The 20,685-nt window shown below is 43.4% G+C and overlaps 1 protein-coding gene across 1 annotated transcript in view; it reads left to right on the top strand.

The window, feature by feature from the left end:
• RIN3 (Ras and Rab interactor 3) overlaps positions 1-20,685 on the top strand; it is a gene marked incomplete at its 5' end in the record, with an annotated part of 65,786 nt that overhangs the window by 21,774 nt on the left and 23,327 nt on the right. Inside the window, 2 exons of the mRNA XM_084207622.1 lie at positions 17,005-17,077; positions 20,411-20,502. Coding sequence (XP_084063748.1) covers positions 17,005-17,077; positions 20,411-20,502 — 165 coding nt within the window. The remainder of the gene's footprint in view (positions 1-17,004; positions 17,078-20,410; positions 20,503-20,685) is intronic.

The following is a 20,685-nucleotide window of genomic DNA, read 5'->3' as shown; positions in this document are numbered from 1 at the left end:
CATAGAAACACACACTCAAGAGTTCATAAAAATAACTTCACAGTATTTATTTATCTGAACACGTTTAAATCCTCTGCCACTGAGCTCTGTCCCAAAGCCAGCTCTCCAGAGAAACTGTTTTATTCTTTGCTAAAACACTCGTGTTTCTGCAGATCACTGTGCAATATCACTTTCCCCTTGTTCAAATGAACTCTTACAGTTGCTCAAATATTTTTTCCTTCTCCTGTATTTCTTCACATACCTCTGCATCATAAACAGACTTTAAAGTCAGAGGTAGACCAGAATCTCTTAAACCAGACCACAATCTGTCACAGCACTGCTCCTGCACAGGGTGCAGCTCCCTGTCTGGCTGCTGCATCCCCTGGGAAGCTTTCTCTCTCATCTGCCTGCTCCTGGGAGCACCCAGCTGTGGAGATGTTCAGTGTTCTGTGTGAGGGCAGGAGCAGCAAACCTTTTGCCACAACTTCAGGTGTTCAATTAAGAATACAAGGGCAAGGGTTAGCTGCAGGGTAGAGAAACCTTTTCTTTATTTAGCTATTTGAACTTGACCTAGGACTTAGATTTTTCATGGTGGGGAATCGGTTTTTGATGATTCAAGATTTCCTTTGGATAAAAGTTTAAAAAAATCAAATCATGTCATCCTAAAATACGTCAGCTATAGAAATGTTACTTCTACACTCATGTCCCGGGCCAAAAAAATCTGATTTCTTTTAGGACAGGCAAAGTAAAATGTAGTACAAAAATATCACTGAGCTAGCCTATCTAGAGAGACTTTGCTGCCATGCTTTTCCAACTTGCTTGCATTTTCTAACCTATCACTGCCTTAATGCAAAGGATGTACTGGGAGACAAACTTCCTGGTAGAAGCAAGAATTAAATTAATTTCCATCACTTTCATACAAGCTGCAAAGCAAGTGGAGGAGTGTAATTAAAATTCAGCTCTTATTCATGAAGCAGGAGAGCTGCCATCACATGCAACAATCCCAGCAGCCATGAGGCTCATGCATTCCTGTTGTGGATATTCACATTATTTTTAGCTTGAGTTCTGTCAGTGTTGCGTGTCAGTTGGTAGAAAGCCTCTCAGTTCTCCATCCTGCACTGTGTTGACAAGAACACACTGGGTACAGAAGTGGTCTCTCTTTTGCTTCCTTTCTCATTTAGGGTAAGTACCCCAGATTTTAAGTTAAAAAGAAATGGAATGAATTCTTGTTAATAAAGCCAAAGGACTGTATCTAGTACAAGGGGAGATGGTAAATCTTCTGTGTCACAGAGATTTGGTAATTCATTTGGTGATTGATTAATTAATTCTTTAGCTTTTGCTGCATTACTACACTTCCTTCTAAACTTTTCCTCAGAAATAAAATTAAAAGATGTCTAAATGCTTTAAAAGACTTTGGAACCTGAGCTTCCTTGACAAGTAAGCTGTATGCCTCAGATTAATGATGTGCCCTTCACTCATCCCTGGTATTGTGTGTGTGTCAGGGTAGGAGAGCTCTGAGCACCCCCAGAGATATTCTCTTGCTGTGGAATGCAAGTAACTTGGAAGTTGGGTGTTACGCTCCTGAAAATACGTAAAACACCCCGGCTGAACAGCCTGATGGCCACTGTGGACTGGCAGGGTTTGTTTTTCCAAACATCTATCCTTTAACTTCAGAAGATCTCCTTCCTTTCTGGGTTGACACATGAGCAATGATGTGTGTGACGTGCTCCAGGGAGAGCTGTTTGTCCCTTTCTGGGAGCTGGCTCCTCCTAAAGCGTTCGGAGAAGCAGGAACAAATCCTCCTCCTTACCTCACTTCAACTCCTTAGACTCCACACAGTTAATGCATTCAGCTGTAAACTGAAATCTGAATTTGCCTTGTCATAGAGAGTTCTGATTTTATGGAGAGCCTTCCTTCAGTTAAAATTCAAGTTGCAATCTAGCAAAATTCAAGTTGCAACCAGCTTACTATTTTGAATATCCTTGCCAGCTGCTTCTTGTACTTAGCTGTTAGTAGAGCCATCCTCATTCCATCCTACTTTTCAGTCAGGATCTGAGGAGGCTTTCCCTGGTATCACAATGATGGTACAGAGGTTGCTGCCCAGCCCATGTTCTCTAAAGAGATGGCCATTCAGTGAAGTACAAAAAACCCTTCAGAATCTTCTTGACATTGCACTGCCAAATAAGAGCAGTTCATTGTTTTACAATTTCTTTTCCTCATAGCAACTTTTTTTATATTTGGTGATTTAGGGAAGTATAGTTTTCTGATGGGAAGACTGTATTTAATTGTGATTTCTCTTTTTAAATGGAAATCCCCAAAGAACCCACTAGGTAAGAGAATAAAGAAATGAAACCTCTTTCCCTTTGTTGTTTTTTTTTTTGGAAAATTTTCACCTCTTCTGTGAAGTAGCCCTTAGAGAGAACAGGAGAATGGACTTTAAAGTTTTTCTTCTGGTTCTCTTTGGTTGTAGTTCTTCCAGAGACAGGAAGGCTAAATCCCAGTGGTATCAGTAGCTATAGAAGAGGCCAAACAGCTGATATCAGGAACTATGTGGTTCATCAGAAAGCTGAGAAACCTGGCAAGTTTCAAAGCCTTGGATCTCTGTGGTTTTGCACTTGGCCTGAAGGATCCCTTACTTCTTACTCAAAGCAGAGGAAATCTCCCAGACCTACAGCTTGATACAAGATTTATACCATTTAGGGATGCAATATTGGCATCTGCCTCTCAATCTTTGCCAGAATCTTGACTACTTTGTGCACTTTCTGTTCTGAGAGTTGCCCCTTACTTCTGCTTCACTCTGAGATGGAGCCCCAGCCTCACCAGCTGAGCAGCCCTCCCTCAGCTGACTCCTGCCTTTGGCTCATCTCAGCAAACTGGCGGCAACCTCAGGCCCTGATTCCCTCTCTTTTTCATGGATATACCTTCAGAAGTCATCCTGCTGACTGCAGCTCCATTGCAGCAGTATTAAAAAGGGAAAAATGAGAAGTTTAAAGTACATGTGCATTTCTGAAGTAGATTATACTGAGAGCTTGGAAGAAGCATCTGAGTACCACAGACCATGTGGTGCAGGTAGTGACAGTAGCTTCTACTTTCACCAAGAGCCATGAGGGCACCTGCCCCAGGGGTGAAGTCCCTTAGAAGAAGAATGTTCTATCACAATAATCTGAGGTTAACAGTTTCTTTTGTTCTGGAAATTTTGTGAATAATATCTGAAGATAATTTGATTTCAAAAAAAACCACATTAATTGATCACATACTTCTCAGGAATCTTTTTCATATGCTTTGGTGTGGGATGTGTAGTAATTGTTTTCCAAGCTCTTCTGTACCAAGGAAAAAGGATGTGATTCCTTTCCAAGTAAGCAAAATGGCACTAAACAGAAGTATCTGCAATTTCACAGAATAAAAAACATATTGCTCATATTATTAAATTTTTTTAAAATAGAAATAACAATGAAATGTATTTGCTAAGTCCACCTTGAACTCTTCAGGTTCATGTCATGAGGGCTTTGAGGCTCTGATTGAGGTCTGATCCTGCCACAGTTGCCCATCTCCTGCAATCCTGCTCCTGCTTCCCCTTGCTGCAATGCCTTGGCTCCCCTGGAGCTCTATTTCTGGAGGCAGTCCACACGAGCCCGTGTTGTGGAGCTGCTGTTCCTTCTTTAAGCTGCACCTGGGGGGACAATCTGCCACCAGACACAACTGTTCAGAAGCATCTTTTACAACACATGGGGCCAAGGCTGGGTTGAGCCCCCCAAAATCAATGAGTGCACAACTGAAGGAGGGGTTTGTAGTGAAGCCTTGGCTTTAGGGTGCCTATTTCATTTATTAGAGGAAAATTATGAGACTTAAAGTTCTCTGTGCTCTGACCCTCCAAGCTTCTCTGCAGATCAACTCCAAATAAGCTGGAATGTAACAAAGGTCTTGAAATAACTTTAGCAAAATCAAACAGGAAAACCAAAATAAATTATCTCCAAGTAATACAAAAATGTCCAGAACGTGATTAATACTTCCTTTGAAGGATGAGACATGGTGCCATTGGACACAGTAGCTCAATTTCTGGTTTATGGACAGCAGCTGTACTCCAGGCTATGTGGTATGGAGCTTGTGCTAAGGACCCACAATATACCTCGACAGAAAAGGTTCCAGCAATTACTGCACTCCAAAGCAGTTTAACAGCAATCACTGAGGGTTGCTACAAAATTGCAAGCCTGGTAGCAAAAAAGGATGTTGATAATGAAATCCAATGTCTGCCCTGGTCACCTTATTTGACTTTTCTTAAAGTAAGACTGAGCTCAGGAAGTGCAGAATGGAGTTTGATATGAAATGCTTGAGACAGGAGGGATTTAGGAAAGGATTACAGCTCAAGTAAAACACACAGCAGCAGTTCAACCTGCCTGGTTAATTCTCTAACTGCTTTCACCTGCTTGCCATGAAGGTTTGTGAGGATCTGTACATCCACCAGTGAACATCTGCCAGCAAACTCTGTCAGGACAGAAAGATGTGTTACGCCAGATACAGGGGGAGCAGCAAGGCAGGTCTTGCTGGGGAGGCCAAACAGAAATTTAGATGAGCAAAGGTGTTCCTTTCCATGATGGACATTAGGAAATGTGAAATCAACAGGAAAAGATTACTGAAGGGTAAGATTTTCCAATATACTTCCTTGCCTTAATGATCCCAAATCGGTGCAGTCTAAAGATGTGAAAGCAAGCTTAATTCTCAAAGTCACTTCAGTCACTTCAACAGTGCCATTCCTCCTTCCTGAGCACATATGGGGGAAAACTCCACAGCTTTTTATTATAGACTAATGCCTTTTGCACAGATAAAAGGGACATGTGCATGTCCTGTAACAGTAACAGATGGAAATTAAACAACAGTAATCAGGCAGCAGCATGTTTACAGAGGGGCATTAGAGCAACAGGGGAGGGACATTGTTCATCTTGGCAGGTTTAGCTCTAAGGAAAGCTGCTGAAAGCCCTGGTCTTTGCATCCCAGCCAGCCTGAGATGAGGGCTGTGGGCACACCTGGTGTGATGGCAGAGCTCAGGCATGAAGGAGAAGTTCCTGTGTGTGCCTGCATGGGTCAGTGTGTCCCAGTGCTGTGAGGACACACTCAGGGCAGGGCAGACGAGGCAGGTTGGGTAGGAACAATTCAGTAAATGCTCTCTGCTGGGTCAAGCACCTCCAGATGCTGACAATAGACTGGCCTATTGCACTCCTCTGGCACCCCAGCTAACATGGTCAAATATGGTCATTTATGGCAGATTTCTCTGTTTAATTTTGTTAATGTTTATTTTAATACATAATGCTGAGGCTGGATTAAGGAACTCAGAGACTAAAGTACTTGCTGCTAACATGTCACAGTGTGGTCAGGTGGTGTTTCCCCACGTGAACTACATTGTCATTCTGCACAAATGAGGTCATGGGAAAAAATAGGAGGATAGCTTGGTTACTGCAACCTCCTCACAATTTAACTCCTTCAATGTGAGGGGCCAGTTGTGCAGATGAGCTTTGTGATATGAATGGTTTTGTGGAAGTGCCGACAGCTCTTGCAATAGCTTCCTCAGTTTTGCAAGTCTTTTTGCTAACGCTCTGTCTCCTGGAATCAGGAAGTAGACTGAAGATAGGCAGATATTTTTTTTTCCAGAAAAAAAAAATAACCATCACAAATGCAGAGAAAAACCGTGCAATTTCAGTAATACTCAGAAAATAGAATAACAGAGTATATGGGAAAACAACCCATGAGAAGACAATCTGCCATTTAAAAAATTAATTTTAATTGCATTTATTTTGGATCCCTTCTGAACTAGAATGAAGATGGAGATAGAAGTCTGTGGTACAGTCTGAGGTCAGAAAGATGGGATCCTTCACTTCATAGCTAAAATGAATAAACTGGTGTATGTGCTGGTATACCTGACCCTGACTTCTAAGATAAAGGCATTTATTTGGGTAGCACTTGCAGATTTTCCTGGGAGGTTTTAAAGTTTGGGCTGGATGAAGCCTTGAGTGACTTGGCTTGACCTCATGGTCCTGGTTTTAGCAGGATTTTGGGCCAGAGATCTCCTGCTGTCCCTGCCAGCCTGAGGGATCCCACAAGTGATGCTGAGCCAGGCTGTGGGTGAGCTGAAGGGCAGACAGCAGTTCTCAGAAGGGATGTCTCAGCAGAGCAGCAAAAGCACTTCCAGTTCTCTAAGGTCCAGGTTCTTGAAGAAATACTGCTAAAACTCACAGAGGGATAACGGTGAAAAAAAAAATAAAACAAATATTTTCTGTACTAGTGTGTCACCTGTGATCTCCCCAAAACCCATAACCTTCCTTTCTTCAGCTTCTTCTCACTTTGTGTATAGGGAAAGACAGAATGTGCTCAGTTTATTTAATCAGTGCAGATTTTTAGTCAACTCCTATCAGGTACTTGAAAAGGCCCAGTAATGCCCCGCAGGGGTAATTAGGCATATTGGAGAGCTGAGCTTGCTGCAGGCTGAAATAGACTTCATCATGTGCCACTAATAACATTGCAATGTCCTGGACTCTCGTTGCACAGATATTGAAGGGAATTTTCAGTTGGCATGGGACAATCCAAGGAGTAAGTGTACACTCCACCCTGCCCAAGTCAAACCTCTCAAAACAATCTGTGGCTCATCAGACTGCAGGCAGAAGGGCCCATCAGAAAGTATCTTTGGGTACTTCTGTTATCACTTTAATGGTACCACAGCTCTTTTTAAAATGGTCACTTGAAACAAAACAGTTGGCCTCCTTCAGTGGAAGCCCTGCAGCATTCAATACCAGAAAGAAGATTTCTTAATTCTGTAAACTAAGGCATGAAAGCAGGGTAGGACTATTTATAGCTTTGATTTCCTCTGAAGGATGAGAGGCTGAACCTGACATTACAGAGTAAAAAGATCAAGGTGGTGCTTTTTCTGGGGGTTTTGGGTTGTGTGTGGGTGTTTTTGATAACCCACTCTGGCATTCAGCGATACAGCAAAGAGAGGACTGACTTGGCAGCCGCCTCATGAACTGCCCTGGAGACTTGTCTACCAGTCAGGAAGGTTATTCAGCTTCTTCAAGTTCACTACAGAATATGACTTTACTGAATATATATTTATGTGTATAAGGAAAAAATATCAGTTGTCCCAGCAGCTAGGGGAGGTACTGCAGCCCCATGAGTACAATGAAGTAGGTGGGAAAGGGCACGGGCCCTCTGCTGAGGAGAAAGGGTCAGGTTTTATGTGAGCTCAGGCTGTAACTTTGTGCTGCCACAAGAAGGGCTCTTGCCATTCCTCATCTGTCACTAGCACACGTCCCTGCCCTCCAGATCCTCTGTCCCTGGCTTTCTCTGCCTCATGCAGGTTATGGCTGGGAAGGGATGAAATGAGGATGTGGGGGTGTGAAAGCAGGGCAGTGTGAAGGGAAATGCTTCCTTGGAGGTGTTACCATATGCTGGGTTATGTGGAATAAAGCCTGGAATGGAGATTAAAGAGCGGTAAAGGGCTGAGGGGCTACAGGTAACTTTGGAAAGGGTTGGTGGCAGACTGGAGAGAGGTCTGAGAACCAGTCAGAAAGGGGCAGCAGGTGACCAAGGATGGGATCACATCCTGCAGTGCTGAATAATTGTATGAGCCTCCAGTGTGCTCTAGGCTGGCCACAGAGGGAGGAGCCCATCAGAGCTGCTGCAGGGTGCCAGGAGAGGAGGCTGCAGGCAAGGCAAAGCACTGCTGGTGGGGGTGGGAAGTCGATGCAAAACTGTGGCCAAACTGCCCCGTAGCAGCCAGCCTTCCCAAGGCAGGGCATTGCTGGCAGCAGCGTGAGGAGCTGACCTTTCCCTTCCCTGCCAAGTTGAATTCAGCTGACTTTTCCAAAAGAAGGCACCAATTTTACAGGCTGAGGGCTGAAGCACAGGTTGCTGAAGCGGCTTGGCTAGCTGTGCATCACCAGCCCTGAGCAAGCCCATCCTGGCCATGATTGTATTTACTGGGCTGCTGTATTTGCCTTGTGCTTGCTGAGCTCTTGACAGTGTCCACACAGCTATTCAGACTTCTTTTGTATGCTTTTTGTACAGCCTGACAGGCAGTTCAGCTGCTGTAGTGTGGAGAGTCAGTTTTTCCAAACTACTTAAGAAGAATGTTTTCCTTTATTGTTGCATGATGGAGCGTGTGATTGAAGCAAAGCAAGAATCTGTTGTCAGCTCTGGGCCTGACAAGCCTGAAAAAAGAAGAAATGTGCTGGAAAAAATAACAAGTAATCAACACCCATGGGACAGAAGATCCCTCTTCCCTTCTTTCCCCAAAACTGGCTGATTCCATCTCAATTAAGCAAATCATGCATTGCAGCAGAAAACTTGTCCAAGACTACTTCTTTCTCGAGGATTAGAAAATTTAGGAGTAAAAGTTTGTGTATTTTTAGCAGGGGAGACTGGAAAAGCTGAATATGTAGTTAACCTTCAGGTTCACATTTTAAGGAGTTTAACTGCATTTCAGGAGGCCTCTGGGCAGACACCTTGCCATTTAGCAGAATAGACTGACAAATGTTGTTGCTTAACATAGTTCCTGTTGCTGCCTATGAGATGTAGAGCTACCCTAGTTATCTTCAGATTAGCCTCTCTCAGACACAGATAACAATCTGCCTGCATCACCCAGGGCTCTGCATGGGCTTATTTCCCCTGTTTATGCATGTTTCTCATTAACAAGAAAGTCTGCCATCACCTACGTGGCTTCTTGGCATGGAAAAGCTCCCACAGAGCAAGTCAGCTCCACGGGAGCTGGCATGGGAGAACTGGGCAGCTCTGCCGCAGCCCTGACCTTCAGCTCTGGGAGTGCTGTTTGGCTGCTGCTGTCTGCTGGAGCCCGTCTGCCTCCACAGGCAGGACCAGACCAAAGGCCACCTCTCTGTGGCTGTAACGAGGACAGAGGAGACATTATTTTTGTCTAGTCTGCTGCCTGTGGTTTGGTTTGAGATAAGAGACAGAATGATTTCTAGTCCCCTAAGGATATCTAACCTAGACATCTTCCCAAGATCAGTCTGTCTGCCAAGGATGAGTTCTCCATTATCCACATCCCTGTTAACCCTGAAAAGTGGGTTAGAGTCAAGGAGTTCCCCTTCAGGAGACTACTCTGAGCCAGGAGCCCAGAATTTTGGTTTGGCAAGAGCAGTGACCACGGGCCTGGGGGATATTGTAAAACATGGTATGAGGACACATTTTATAACCTGTTGTGCAAGTCCATAATTTCTCTCCTAAATGCAGACCTGCACAAGGAAAGCAGAAAGCCTCACCAAGTCCTTCTCATTTGAGCTGAGTTCCACATCCCTTTGACACACTGCTTATTTTACAACATTAAACACTTGTGCAGCTGCTTTTTCAAGATTGAGCAGTGCCAGGCTTCTCTGTGATTTACAAGTTGTTTCGGAAACATTCTGGTTGCTTATAGCGGGTAGCTTTATTCTTTTTTTTTTTAATTCTTATCCTGAACAGTTACCTCCCATCTCTCCATACAAATACTTTCATTTTTACTCTAAGCTTTAAACTGATGGGATTGTAGGGAAAGCATTTTGGAAAGAAGCCCTCGGGGTCTTGTTAGCTTTGTTAATCCTTACTTTGGCTTTTTTTTTTTCCTTATTTTTCTCTCCCAAGAGTCATAATGCAAAATCTCTGTGTAATCAGAGCTAGAGACTGTGCGTGCTGTTCTAGGATAATATTGTCTTACTCTGCTCTGCTTAGTTCCTTGAACACAACCCAAAAAGCTTACTGGCTTTAAAACAGCTACTCTAAATCAGTACCCATAATACAAGTGCCCTTGTCTCAGAGGCTAAACTGAAACAAATTATATTTTTTTATCCTTGGACAGTGCTATCTAAAGATCTTATAGAGCTTAATAAACATGAGTTTAGATTTGATAAATGAGGTAAATAAGATACTCTTTGAAGTGAAATGAGGGCATTAAGGATCTCACTCTTTGACCCTTGAGTAGGACTCTCACAGTCAGTGACAGTGCCATCTATCCCACTCAGAAGCAGGAAACAAAAGAGCTGTTTTCACCAGGTTGTCAGCTAGGTGGGATTGCAGCTCTAGGAAGCAGAAGTGTATTATTTTTCCTTTTTTTGCCCACCCTATTGACCTCTGCCCTTTCAAAGTGGGTTATTCTCTTTCATCACTCACCCTTGGAAATTGTCTTGCTTTTCTTCTTGGAAGTCTCTCTTGCAGAATGTGATTCTAAATACTGAATGTCTTCCCTTAAAACACTCAGTATACTTCCTTTTTCTGTATAATTAATTTCAGCACTGTGGTACTTCACAATGTTTCTCAGAGCAAGAGAAATAAAATTTTCTCCAAAGTAAATGGAGAAAAACATTTTTTAATAAGACACATCTGTATGATTGCATGCATTTTTCACATAAGGATTGATTCTCAAGAGTTATCCATATGACCTGGAGACTGTTGTAAGAACTAAATCCCAAGAATTTCAAATCATAGCCCCGTTTCCTGTTACATGAGGCACAGGGGAGACCCTTTATATATCTGAATGCTTTGTTTGCTTCACAAAGTTTTACCAAAGAAATTTGCCTTTTGAGAGTAACTTACAAGTATCTATATCAAGTTTGTCTTGTCAGCCGTGGGCCTCAGCCCTGACAGTTTTAGTGGGCAGCATAAATCTTGTACTGCCATTGTAATGTACGAGTGGGTGCTGAATGACCTGCAAAAATGTGACTTCTCCAGCAATGACCCCAAACTCTTGCTTGGTGCAGGGTCCACATTGACTGAATATGTTATCCTGCGCCCCTGAGTGTCCCCCTCAGAACTCAGTATTTCAGGAAGGCCATGCTCCCTGCCTTATTCCTGCAAAAGCAGACCCTGTGTGGCTACATCCAGAACTTCAGCTGTATCTCATATTGACATCTGGTCCTGGGAATTCCCCTGGGAAGAAGTCCTGGATCTCATCTGGCTGAAGAAACGCTGGAATTTCCACATTATTCCATACCTGGAGAGGAGATACAGGGTTGAGGACCTAACAAGTAAGGCAAGGGCTCTGAAACTGAAGAGCTGCTCTCCAGCATGTGCTCTGCTCTTAATCCCTGAAATAGCTGGCAGTGCTATCCTCATGGATACCTTTAAGGAAAGCACTGAGGAGCTGTGACATTTTCTTTTAGCTGAGTTGGCTGTGCTTGAAGTACCTGTGAGAGGCACCCTCTCACCCTGCTGAACACTGATGGCAATGAGGAGGAAGCAGAGCAGCAAGATGCCTGTAACACATTCCTGCTTGAACATCCTGCAGCAGAGACAACGAGACCAGGCAGCACCAGGATTTTAAACTGAATTAAAGGCATTAAACCTCAGTGGACACCAAGGTGCTGCCCATCTGCTTGGGTGAATGTGGATGAGCCAAAGTACAGTGGAGTGGTCAAGACCCCTGTGGCTGTCAGGTGTGAGGACAGCTCCTCATCTTAGCAGCAGAACATGCTCATAGGGTAGAGGGGAACTGTCATCTCTACAGAGTGTCCCTTCCACTCAGCTCCAGCCTGAGAAGAGTACAAAAGCCTGTGATTTCCATCTTCTTTAACGACACTTTGTTCAGCACAACATAATTATACTTAGTGAAGAACATAGTTTAAAAATAGATTTCTCTTATACTCTACAACCAAGCTCATTAACACTTTATCACCTTCATAATTCATTAGTTCCAATTTTCCAGGAACTGCCATGAACAGTGATTTTTTTTCATCATAGCCAGAAAGATTAAACTCTGTAGGAAACCATAAAATTGAAATCTTTTGAAAAAGCAGGAGTTGGATGCACAACAGGAGACTCAGGCAGAAGTTCAAACGGGGGAAGTTTCAGCCCTTCCTTGATGAGGAAAAAAACCCAGAAACCACTGGCAGTTAAGTAAAGCACACTAGGAAAGACAAGAAAGACAAAAAAGACATAGGTTGACCAGGACAGTCTAGAATTGTGCAACCAAAACTGAAACTACAGCTCTGAAATCATGTGGAAGAAGCAGAGACATCGGATTATAGAATAAAGAAAAAGGCCTTGGGAAGAGGAAAAAGATAAACAGCGTCAGTGTTTTACAAAAACACAGCATTAGAAGGCCATATAGTACCATCCACAAGGTCATCAAGAATTAACACAAGAAACAATGCTAGACACAGATACTAGGAACTTCCCAACAGAGATGTTGCAGAAAGGTACCTTAAACACACTAAGGACTTCTGCCAATGAGGTCTGAACTTCCCTCCTTTAGAACCATCCAGCTGAGGGTCTTTCTCTCAAAACCACCAGGAGCCAATTGCATGAATAAGGGTCAGAACTGGGGAACTGGAACAATAACCTGAAGGAATTACAGCACACTCTCACACGTTTCTGCCAAGCACAGCAGGTAGGACAAGCACAGTGTATCGTGACAGACACGACAGCCTCGGCTTTGGGGCTACAGCAGTCACTGTGATGCTCCATTAAAATACCCAGGGCTCCTTCCCCAGTGGCAGGAAACTGCTAAGCTGCTAACCTGAACTGTCAGTGTCTGGGAGTAAGAATTTTGGTAGCCTCTGCCTTGGTTTGGTAGCCTCAGTTTTACCCACTGAGGGTAGAACAGCAGCAAAGCTGGCCTGGGCTGCTTATTGCAAAGGTCATGGCAACTGTGGTATCAAACCAGAGACTTATGTCAAAGGAGAAGAGCACCTCTTGTTAGGACACTCTGGATTTATAATCTGAAAATAGAAATAGAAAACTGGAATCACACCCATAATAATAAATCTCACAGTTTCCCAGAATCTGGAAGATTGAGAACATCTAAGCACATGCAGGCAGGACTTCTGAGGATGGTTGTTTTCTCAGTAGTCCTCTGCCAACAAAACTGCTGCAGAATAAGGAATTTGTGTCTTTGAATTCAGATGTCTCTGAAGGACTACACATATACCAAAAGCAAATAAAAATCCAAGTGGATAGCACTTACAGTGCCACTAGAGAAGAAAAAGAAGCTGAAGTAATTGAGTCCCATGAGCCTGTGTAAGCAATAAGATGGAAATTGGCTTGGTTTGTCCATGTAACCAGAACAATGGAACTAGCAAACACAACTCTGTGGGGAAAAAATTGGAGAGGAAAGGGAGGCAGACAGTGTCACTCAAAGACATCGGCATCTGGATGGAGAAATGATGGGGAGATCCAAAGAGTGAAGGGAACAAGAGTACAGATTCAAGTCAGTGCCTAAAGATGACACTCTTCAGACCATGCTGGTGTTTGGAAGATGAGACAATCATAAATACATGTAACAGTTCATTGTAGGGGGATACAGTATGGGTAAAGGAAGGTGGTATGGAAGGTAATCTTATCCCCCAGTGAGTTGCAGCTGGACCAATTACAAAGATTAGAAGCAGGCCTGATCTTAACAGGCCACGCCGGTAACCAATAAGAACAAGTGGTATAAAAGAGTGGATTGGTGGGATCTGGAAGAAGAGGAGTCAGATGATGCTGCAAGGACTGGGGACAGGCAGTACATGGAGGAGCTGCATTGCCAGAAGCTTCAAGGAGGTATGAAGCCCTGGTGATACTAAATCCTTGCACTATAATGGCATTAGAACTTGTGTTGTCTAAGATGACAGTTCATAACCTGGCAATGTTCTGTTTGTTTACTGAGTTGCCAAAGGACACAAAAACAGAGTATAGTAACCAATGAACCACTAATTCACGTTAGTAATGCTTCTGTCACCCTTAAGAAAAATTCAATTAATTCTTATCTTTGTCTCAGACTACTCAAAATGGCCCATTGATCTACACGTTTACCCTTTTATTTCCTGAAGGGGATGTTTTTCAATGGGCTTCTAAATAGCAGGTAAAACTCATTATGCTGTGGCAATATGTTTGGCTCACAGAACCCAGCCTATTTTTCCCTTACTTTTGATCATATTCTTGACATTCAGGCACTATGAAGGTGAGATTAAGGTATTTCCTTGCTCCTAAGGTGCCTTGGATCTAGTTTTACTAGCCCAAGAAAGGTGAATTTTTTCTCTGCACTTTTCATCAGGATTACAGCAGTCTGGCAGACGTCTGCTTGTAGATTCTGCTAAAGTCATGAGTTCCTATAAATGGCAGCATCACGATCCCTCCCTAAGCAGCAGTTCTCATGTCAGTGAAACGTCCCCAGCTACCCACAACACACCCACATCCAGAGAAAATCGCCTCTTCCTGATTGTCTTCTCAGAGCAGAGTGCCTTGAAGGCAGCAATGGCTCTGGAGGACAGAAATATTGTCCCCATCAGTCAGCAGAGCACTTTTAGCTGTTCAAGATTGCTAGTTTCTGCATCTTCCCAAGAATTACAAACATGCAGCAGGATGCACATAATGATCTTCACAGGTGAATGGCAACCATTCCCACAAGACAAGTTCCTGTATCAAACCCATCATCTGCCATCCAAAAGAAAAGTTCTACTTATCAGTGATGTCTGCGGGTGTCAGAAGGTGTCTAGGAAAAAAAAAAAGGTTAAGAGAGAAGTGTTACATTTTCTCCCAAGGAAGATGTTCCCCTCAGGAGTTTGCAAGGCAGAATTTCCCCATGGGTGCTGTGCTGGGAGCAGATCCAAGTAGCCATGGCAACCCTATGCAGGCTGCTTGACATGGCCACTGCTCAGAATAAATTTTGGGCTGAGTATTGGTCCTGATGGTGTTAGTACCCAGAGTAATGACACATCTAAAGCACTATTCTTACTATTCTTCCATCTGTTCTTACTTGTTTGCAGGCTGCCCAAAAATGTCCCAGGAGAGCTGTAGGTCTCTGTATGATGAATTCCAGCCTGCTGAGAAATATGCTTGGTTTTGTTACCTTCTGTGACTTCCCAGAGCAGGGACAGTCCTATTTATATATACCACCTGCTGAAAACTTCTGTCCTTGAGCTTCAGCAGCTTTTTGTACCTAGTCTTCTTTAGCAGTATAATTCCTGGTGATTTGTGGTGTTTTATGCAATTTAACTGTATATGTGAGGAGAAGTAGCTATGCAGTGCCAAGGCACTTATATGTGGAAACTCCTGACACAGAGGCACTCAGAGTAATGGTTTTTTGCCTGACATTCAAGCTCCCTAGTGGCAGAGCTTCCTGGCACAGAAACAATCAATAGTCCCAATCCAAGCAGTTTGTTCCTATATGTGAGGATGTACAGGTGCAGCCTGGTCTGTTACAGATACCTGCAACTCAGAATGCCAAAGTGAGCATGTAGTTCTTGACAGAAAAAGAAAACAACTCCCTTAAAACCATCACCTGTACAAAGGGCTTTATTTAATAGCTGGAAATTCAAGCAAATTCAGACTCTTGGGTTTTGTTTCATTCCCCACATCAGGACTGGGTTTTCTCATCATTTTTGTTTCCTATGTCAGAACTGCAAAGCAGATGGGTTTCAAACTACAGAAATTGTTCATGGTAGATGTTTAACAAAAATCCCTGACTGAAATATGATTCTTATTAAGGAAAAAGAAAAAACTTGCCAAGCATAATTTTTCCAGTTGTGAGAGGAAAGTGAGGGAAAGGGATTGTTTTGCGTGAAATACATTTTAAATTACACATTGCAGTCTGGTATGGGTGCGTGCATGGAGGTTAAACTGTTCATGCTGATCCAACATAAGCTGATGCTAGGAACGACTGTTGAGAATTACATGGTCTTTGTCTCTATAAAAAATGCCTGCATTGGAGTATTCAGCCCAAAATAACAATCTGCTGGGCCTGGGCTGGAACAAAGGGAGAAGTAAAAGGAGGAAATGCCTGGTTTGGGGAATGAGATATGAACCTGAACAAGAGACAATCGTGAGCATTTCCTTGCAGGGGGATTATCTGCTGGCTGGAAAACAAGAGCCAGGGCACAGAGGAGAGCGGGCGGACGTCTCCTTCCGGCAGGTGCTGGAGGCCCTTCTTTGCGGGACACCAAGCAGCAGGCAGGGCAGGGGGCTCACAGGGCTGTGAGTCACGGCTGGCTGAGGAAACTGAATCACTACAGCTGAGCTTTGAGTCCACAGCTCTGACCTGCGGCGTGGAACAGCGTGAAGGAAGATGCACAGCATCTGTGGGCAGTGCCATGGGGGTGGGAGCTGGTGCTGCTCCCCAGGGATTCCTGGCATGCTCCTGGGGCAGCTCTGGCGGGCAGCTTTGAGATGGTTCTTTCCCACCAGTAAGTGGGCATTTCTGAGAGTCCACTGCAGATTTCCTTACCCTTGTCAATGTCTGTAGTGGGGCCGTGTTGTGTGTAAACAGGCATAGAGTTTGTGAGACTGTAAGGCTGAAGCAAAGATGGACACATCTCTCTGCAGATCCAGGCCTTTCTCTCTGCCTTGGGTTATCAGTCGGTGAAACTTTCTCCACCAGTCAGTGAATTTTTTCTAGTTTAAAAGCTCTGTAGTAACATGTGAGATTTGGACTACACAATGCCCAAATGCATGTCCCTATAAGAAGATCTTCTTAAAGAACTCTGCAATATGGTGGATTCTATTTTGCCACTTAAAGGGGAGTGCAGCCACTGAATAACACCATGGGAGGGAGAAGAGAGAAGAGATACAAATAAGCTGTGCTCACACTGCCTGTGTGACCCAGGTCAGAGCCCACACACACAGTAATGAAAGAGTAATTTCTATTTTTTGTTTCTTCAAAGCACTTTGTCCATCCAGACCAAACCAGATTCCAGCATGGAAAGTCACAAGGTCAGCCCTGTATGTATTGCAGATATGCACATCCTTAGAGACAGATGGGCTTGTAACGATCCCTTTGGAAGTGAGCTGGGAGGTTTCTTTCTTCCTTCCCATTGTTTCTCTTAGTGTCACAACACTTGGATATTTTGAGCTAACTTTTCAGAAAGCCAAGCTGAGATATTTCTTCTCCAGAGTCTCCCTGAAGAATCATGTTGCATTTGGCCACCTGAAGCCAGTTCTTTATGATTCATCATATTAATCCATGCAATTACTGAACTGTCACAGAACACAAGATATGCTGGCCAAACCTACCTGTTATTTTTTTATCATATAGCTCAAAGAAATCAGCTGCTGACTGTCTTTTCTGTTTTTCACCAGTCTTGTACCTGGAAGGATCTGTCCTTGTATTTGAGGATGTTTTCAAATTGGTTGCCTTCTACTGTGTCAGCAGGTGAGTTGCAATCATTAACTCCATGGCACAGTCATTTTGCCCTCCCCTCTGCTCTGCCCTTCCCCAGTCCCAGCACAGACCCCTCTGTTTCCTCTGCTATGCTCCAGCCTGCCAGACCAGCTTGTATCTACAGTGGGGCCACATCACCCCACAAGCACAGCTGTTCCTGCAGCTGGAACCTTTGTCCACAGGGCTGCTTCCACAAAGAATAGAGGCACAGAACTGAGGCTAGGAGGGCAGGGAGGAAGAAGGGCTCTGAGTTAACTATTTATTTAAAGCTTTAAGCATGCACACAGACATACACACACACATATCCCTGGTAGCAACTTGGCAAACCTACTAATGGACTGTTGCCTGGTGGAGGCTCAAAGCACTTTGTCACCTATGGGGAATCTGTCAAGGAAAGTAGACCTGAAACAATGTCTTTTCTAAGGCTAAAATTTGAAATGAAAACAAAATGTTTTTTGCTCAGCACAGAAATACCAAGAATAATGGGTACAGAGGTGGAAAAGATCTGTAATGTAATTTTTACTAGTGCAAGGTTTGATCACCAGCTAATGATGTCTGCAGCCTTCTCTAATCTGTGTCCTCATGCTTAGCACATTGCAGCAATACCTCCACCTGCTTACCCTGTCCCTGCTGCAGCAGGCCTGGTTGTGAGCTGGTTGTAGACTTTTGACTTCCCCTATATAAACTTACATGACTCTTAAAGCAGTTATTTCCTTTTAAGAGGAGCAGGCAGATTCAGGATCTGTTTACAAGGCAGTCACATCAGTCACACAGTAGGAGCAGTCTGTCTGGGGTAGGATACAGTATGCTACAGCTTATCTAGCCAGTGCCCACTGCTCTGAGGATTGCTCCTGCAGCCAGCTGAGTTCAGCACTACTAAGCCACAACTCCTACCTGCCCATAAGAAACCATGCTCCACCTCACCCTCATCAGTTAATAGACATTTGGCCATCTAGATGTATATAGACCCTATGGACATAAGTTAACCTCTGGACCCTTATAAAGATTTCTTTCTCACTAAAGCAAAGAACAGCCCAAATGCAAAATAGAATTGGGCATTTCTAGTAAGTGGCTGGTGACAGAGAAAATATGCTCACTTCTGCTTTCCTGCAAAAAGGTTCATGGCTTGAGAAAGAAAAGAAAGAAAGGGAGGAAGGAAAAGAAAAAAAGAAAGGAAAGTTCTTCTATTTGATGCCTTATGTTTTAGCTTTTATACTTTTCAGATTCTGTACTGCTGTAGTGTGTAGTTCTGAGCTTCATATTAAGGGATGGTAAGCTCTCTTCACAGAGTAGCTAGACAAAACAATTCCTTTCCTAGCTTGGAACCAAGGACAACTGACCCAAATTTCAGGCCCAAGAGCATAAACAATGTGGACTGAAGAGAAAAAAACAAGAGAGATGGGACTTCATAACCTAAAGCTGTAACTGGACAATTAAGTCTGATATGCTAATTGACCAAAACTTTTTAAAGTGAGAGATCTCGTGACCGTGTCCATTTTGTGACCATTTTGGGTTCATCTTGGGTGTAGCCCTGGCTGGGATCTTGTACTGCCCAAGATGTATCCATTGAGGCCTTTTAATAAATCCCCACTTTATTCTTTAACTCTGTCTAGCCTCTGATCTAGTTCTAGATCAGCCTTCACAAGGCATCAGTTCAGCTCCTGTTAGAGATGTTATTTCTGAGTGCCAAATACACATTCAGATGATTCATGTGATTTTCCAGGCTACTGTCAAAAGACAAGATAAAAAGGGAATAATTTTCTGAGAGAAGCGGGTAATAAAAAGACACTGACCTATCATTTGCTGGCAGCTCATAGAAGCTCTCTGTGATGGTGAATGTAGAGCCCTGAGAACAGGGATGTAGTAAATTGTCTATGAATACCTGGAAACAGCTTTTCAGGGCTGACAGGCTCTTCTCAAAAAAAATCTTTGGCCTGGATATATTACCTGCCTGTAGGTAACAGATGACTTGGTGGCTGGTCTGCAAGCTACTGCCCCACTAATAAAACCAGATTTTTTTCTATTAGGGCAATGTCCTAATATTTCCTGATCTTATTATGTTAAAAAAAAAAAGAAAAAGAAGGGAATTATTCATGCATATAAAATAACAACGAAAGCAGAAGGTACATGGACCCTCTTCATCTTCTAAACCTCATATCTGCCATGAAAAAATAATAAGCCAGGGACCACATCAGTTTATGTGAGTGTGACAACAGAGTGCTCAGCAGTGCTCAGAGAACCCATGGGGAACACAAAACATCAGTAAGGTATGCAACTGTTAAAAAGGTCAGAAATGGACCTTCTGCATTCATCTCTCAACAGATAGGTCTGCAGTATTGTGCTTTTTTGGGTGTGCATTTGATTAGCAGAGAACCCCTACTCACAAGGCCAGTTTTTTCTACAATGATTCCTTGTACCATGTAGAACATTTTATAAAACTTTTTATGTGTAAGATGATCCCACACCATTCCTTGCTATCATTTAGGGACTGGCTTTTCTAGTCCTTGTTAGAATGCGAATTGAGGCAAGAATGAGGTTAGCAAATTGTCACTGGGCAAGAGGCAAACCTGAACAGTTCACTGGCAGACCAAGGGCTCTGTTAAATTGCTTGAGACTTAGGGTGTGTTTCAGTGAAACCCAGACAACATCCTCTGAGTAACTCTGTTTTTTTCAGTAGAAGTACAGCATCTTTCCAGAAACCGAGTACTCAGAAGTCTAAAAGTAGAGAGTTAGAGAGGGATACGTGTTTTCTCAGTGTCATGCAGCACTTCCTCACTGTCTGTCCCTTCACCCAGGGAAGGGACGCTGTCTTACCCTTCCCCAGCTGGGGCTTTCCTTTCCCAATCCCTCTGTGCCTTGCTGTGTGCCCATGCCTTACACTTACAGAGATTTTCAAAAGAGGAAGCAGATTAGTAGAGAGGGGTAAACAGAAAGAAAAAGGACTTCAAATCCTTTCCACATGAAAAAGATTGGCTTGTCTAATAAAAATAATTGCAATTTGCAGCACCTCACTTTTAATGTGAAGATATTTTAACCCCTGTGACCTTCCCTGAGGTGAGAGGCATTCCTGATCTTTTCAGAGGACAGAGCCAAGACACAGTGATTAAGTCAGTGCTAGGGCATGAAGCATCACCACAGAAGCTGGTGATCTTTTGTGAAATCAGAGCAGCCCAGTCTGGCACAGTGTCCATAATTCCTTACCAGCTGCAGAACACGGCTGAAATTGTGAGCCAATCCAATCACTAAAATCAAGTGAAGTCTGGAGTTCCTAACAATTGTGAGGTTTGTCCTTTTGCTGTTTTTTCATTGTGTTTGTTTCTACAGGGATTTGCTGCCCTTTACCCTGAAGCTGCCACAAGCAATATTAGAAGCCAGTAGCTTTCAAGACCTTGAAATTATCTCTAGTCTGGGGATAGGTAAGTCCCTCAAAGCAATCAGATTTTCACTTGGACTCGTGAGAACAATAGTGCCTTGCAGAGATATTATGCAACTGGAAGATAGGTGAACTATTATCTTTGGAATAGCTAAAGAGGTCTGAAAGCAAGAGGAAGATGTTTATGATCTTTGTGTTCATGGCAGGATGCTGACAAAAAGGGCAC

Source organism: Fringilla coelebs (assembly GCF_963513975.1).
Source record: "Fringilla coelebs genome assembly, chromosome: 6".
In the NCBI taxonomy this organism is placed as follows: Eukaryota; Metazoa; Chordata; class Aves; order Passeriformes; family Fringillidae; genus Fringilla; species Fringilla coelebs.
Note: the sequence above shows the minus strand (reverse complement) of the source record. Positions and strands in the feature narration are given on the sequence as shown.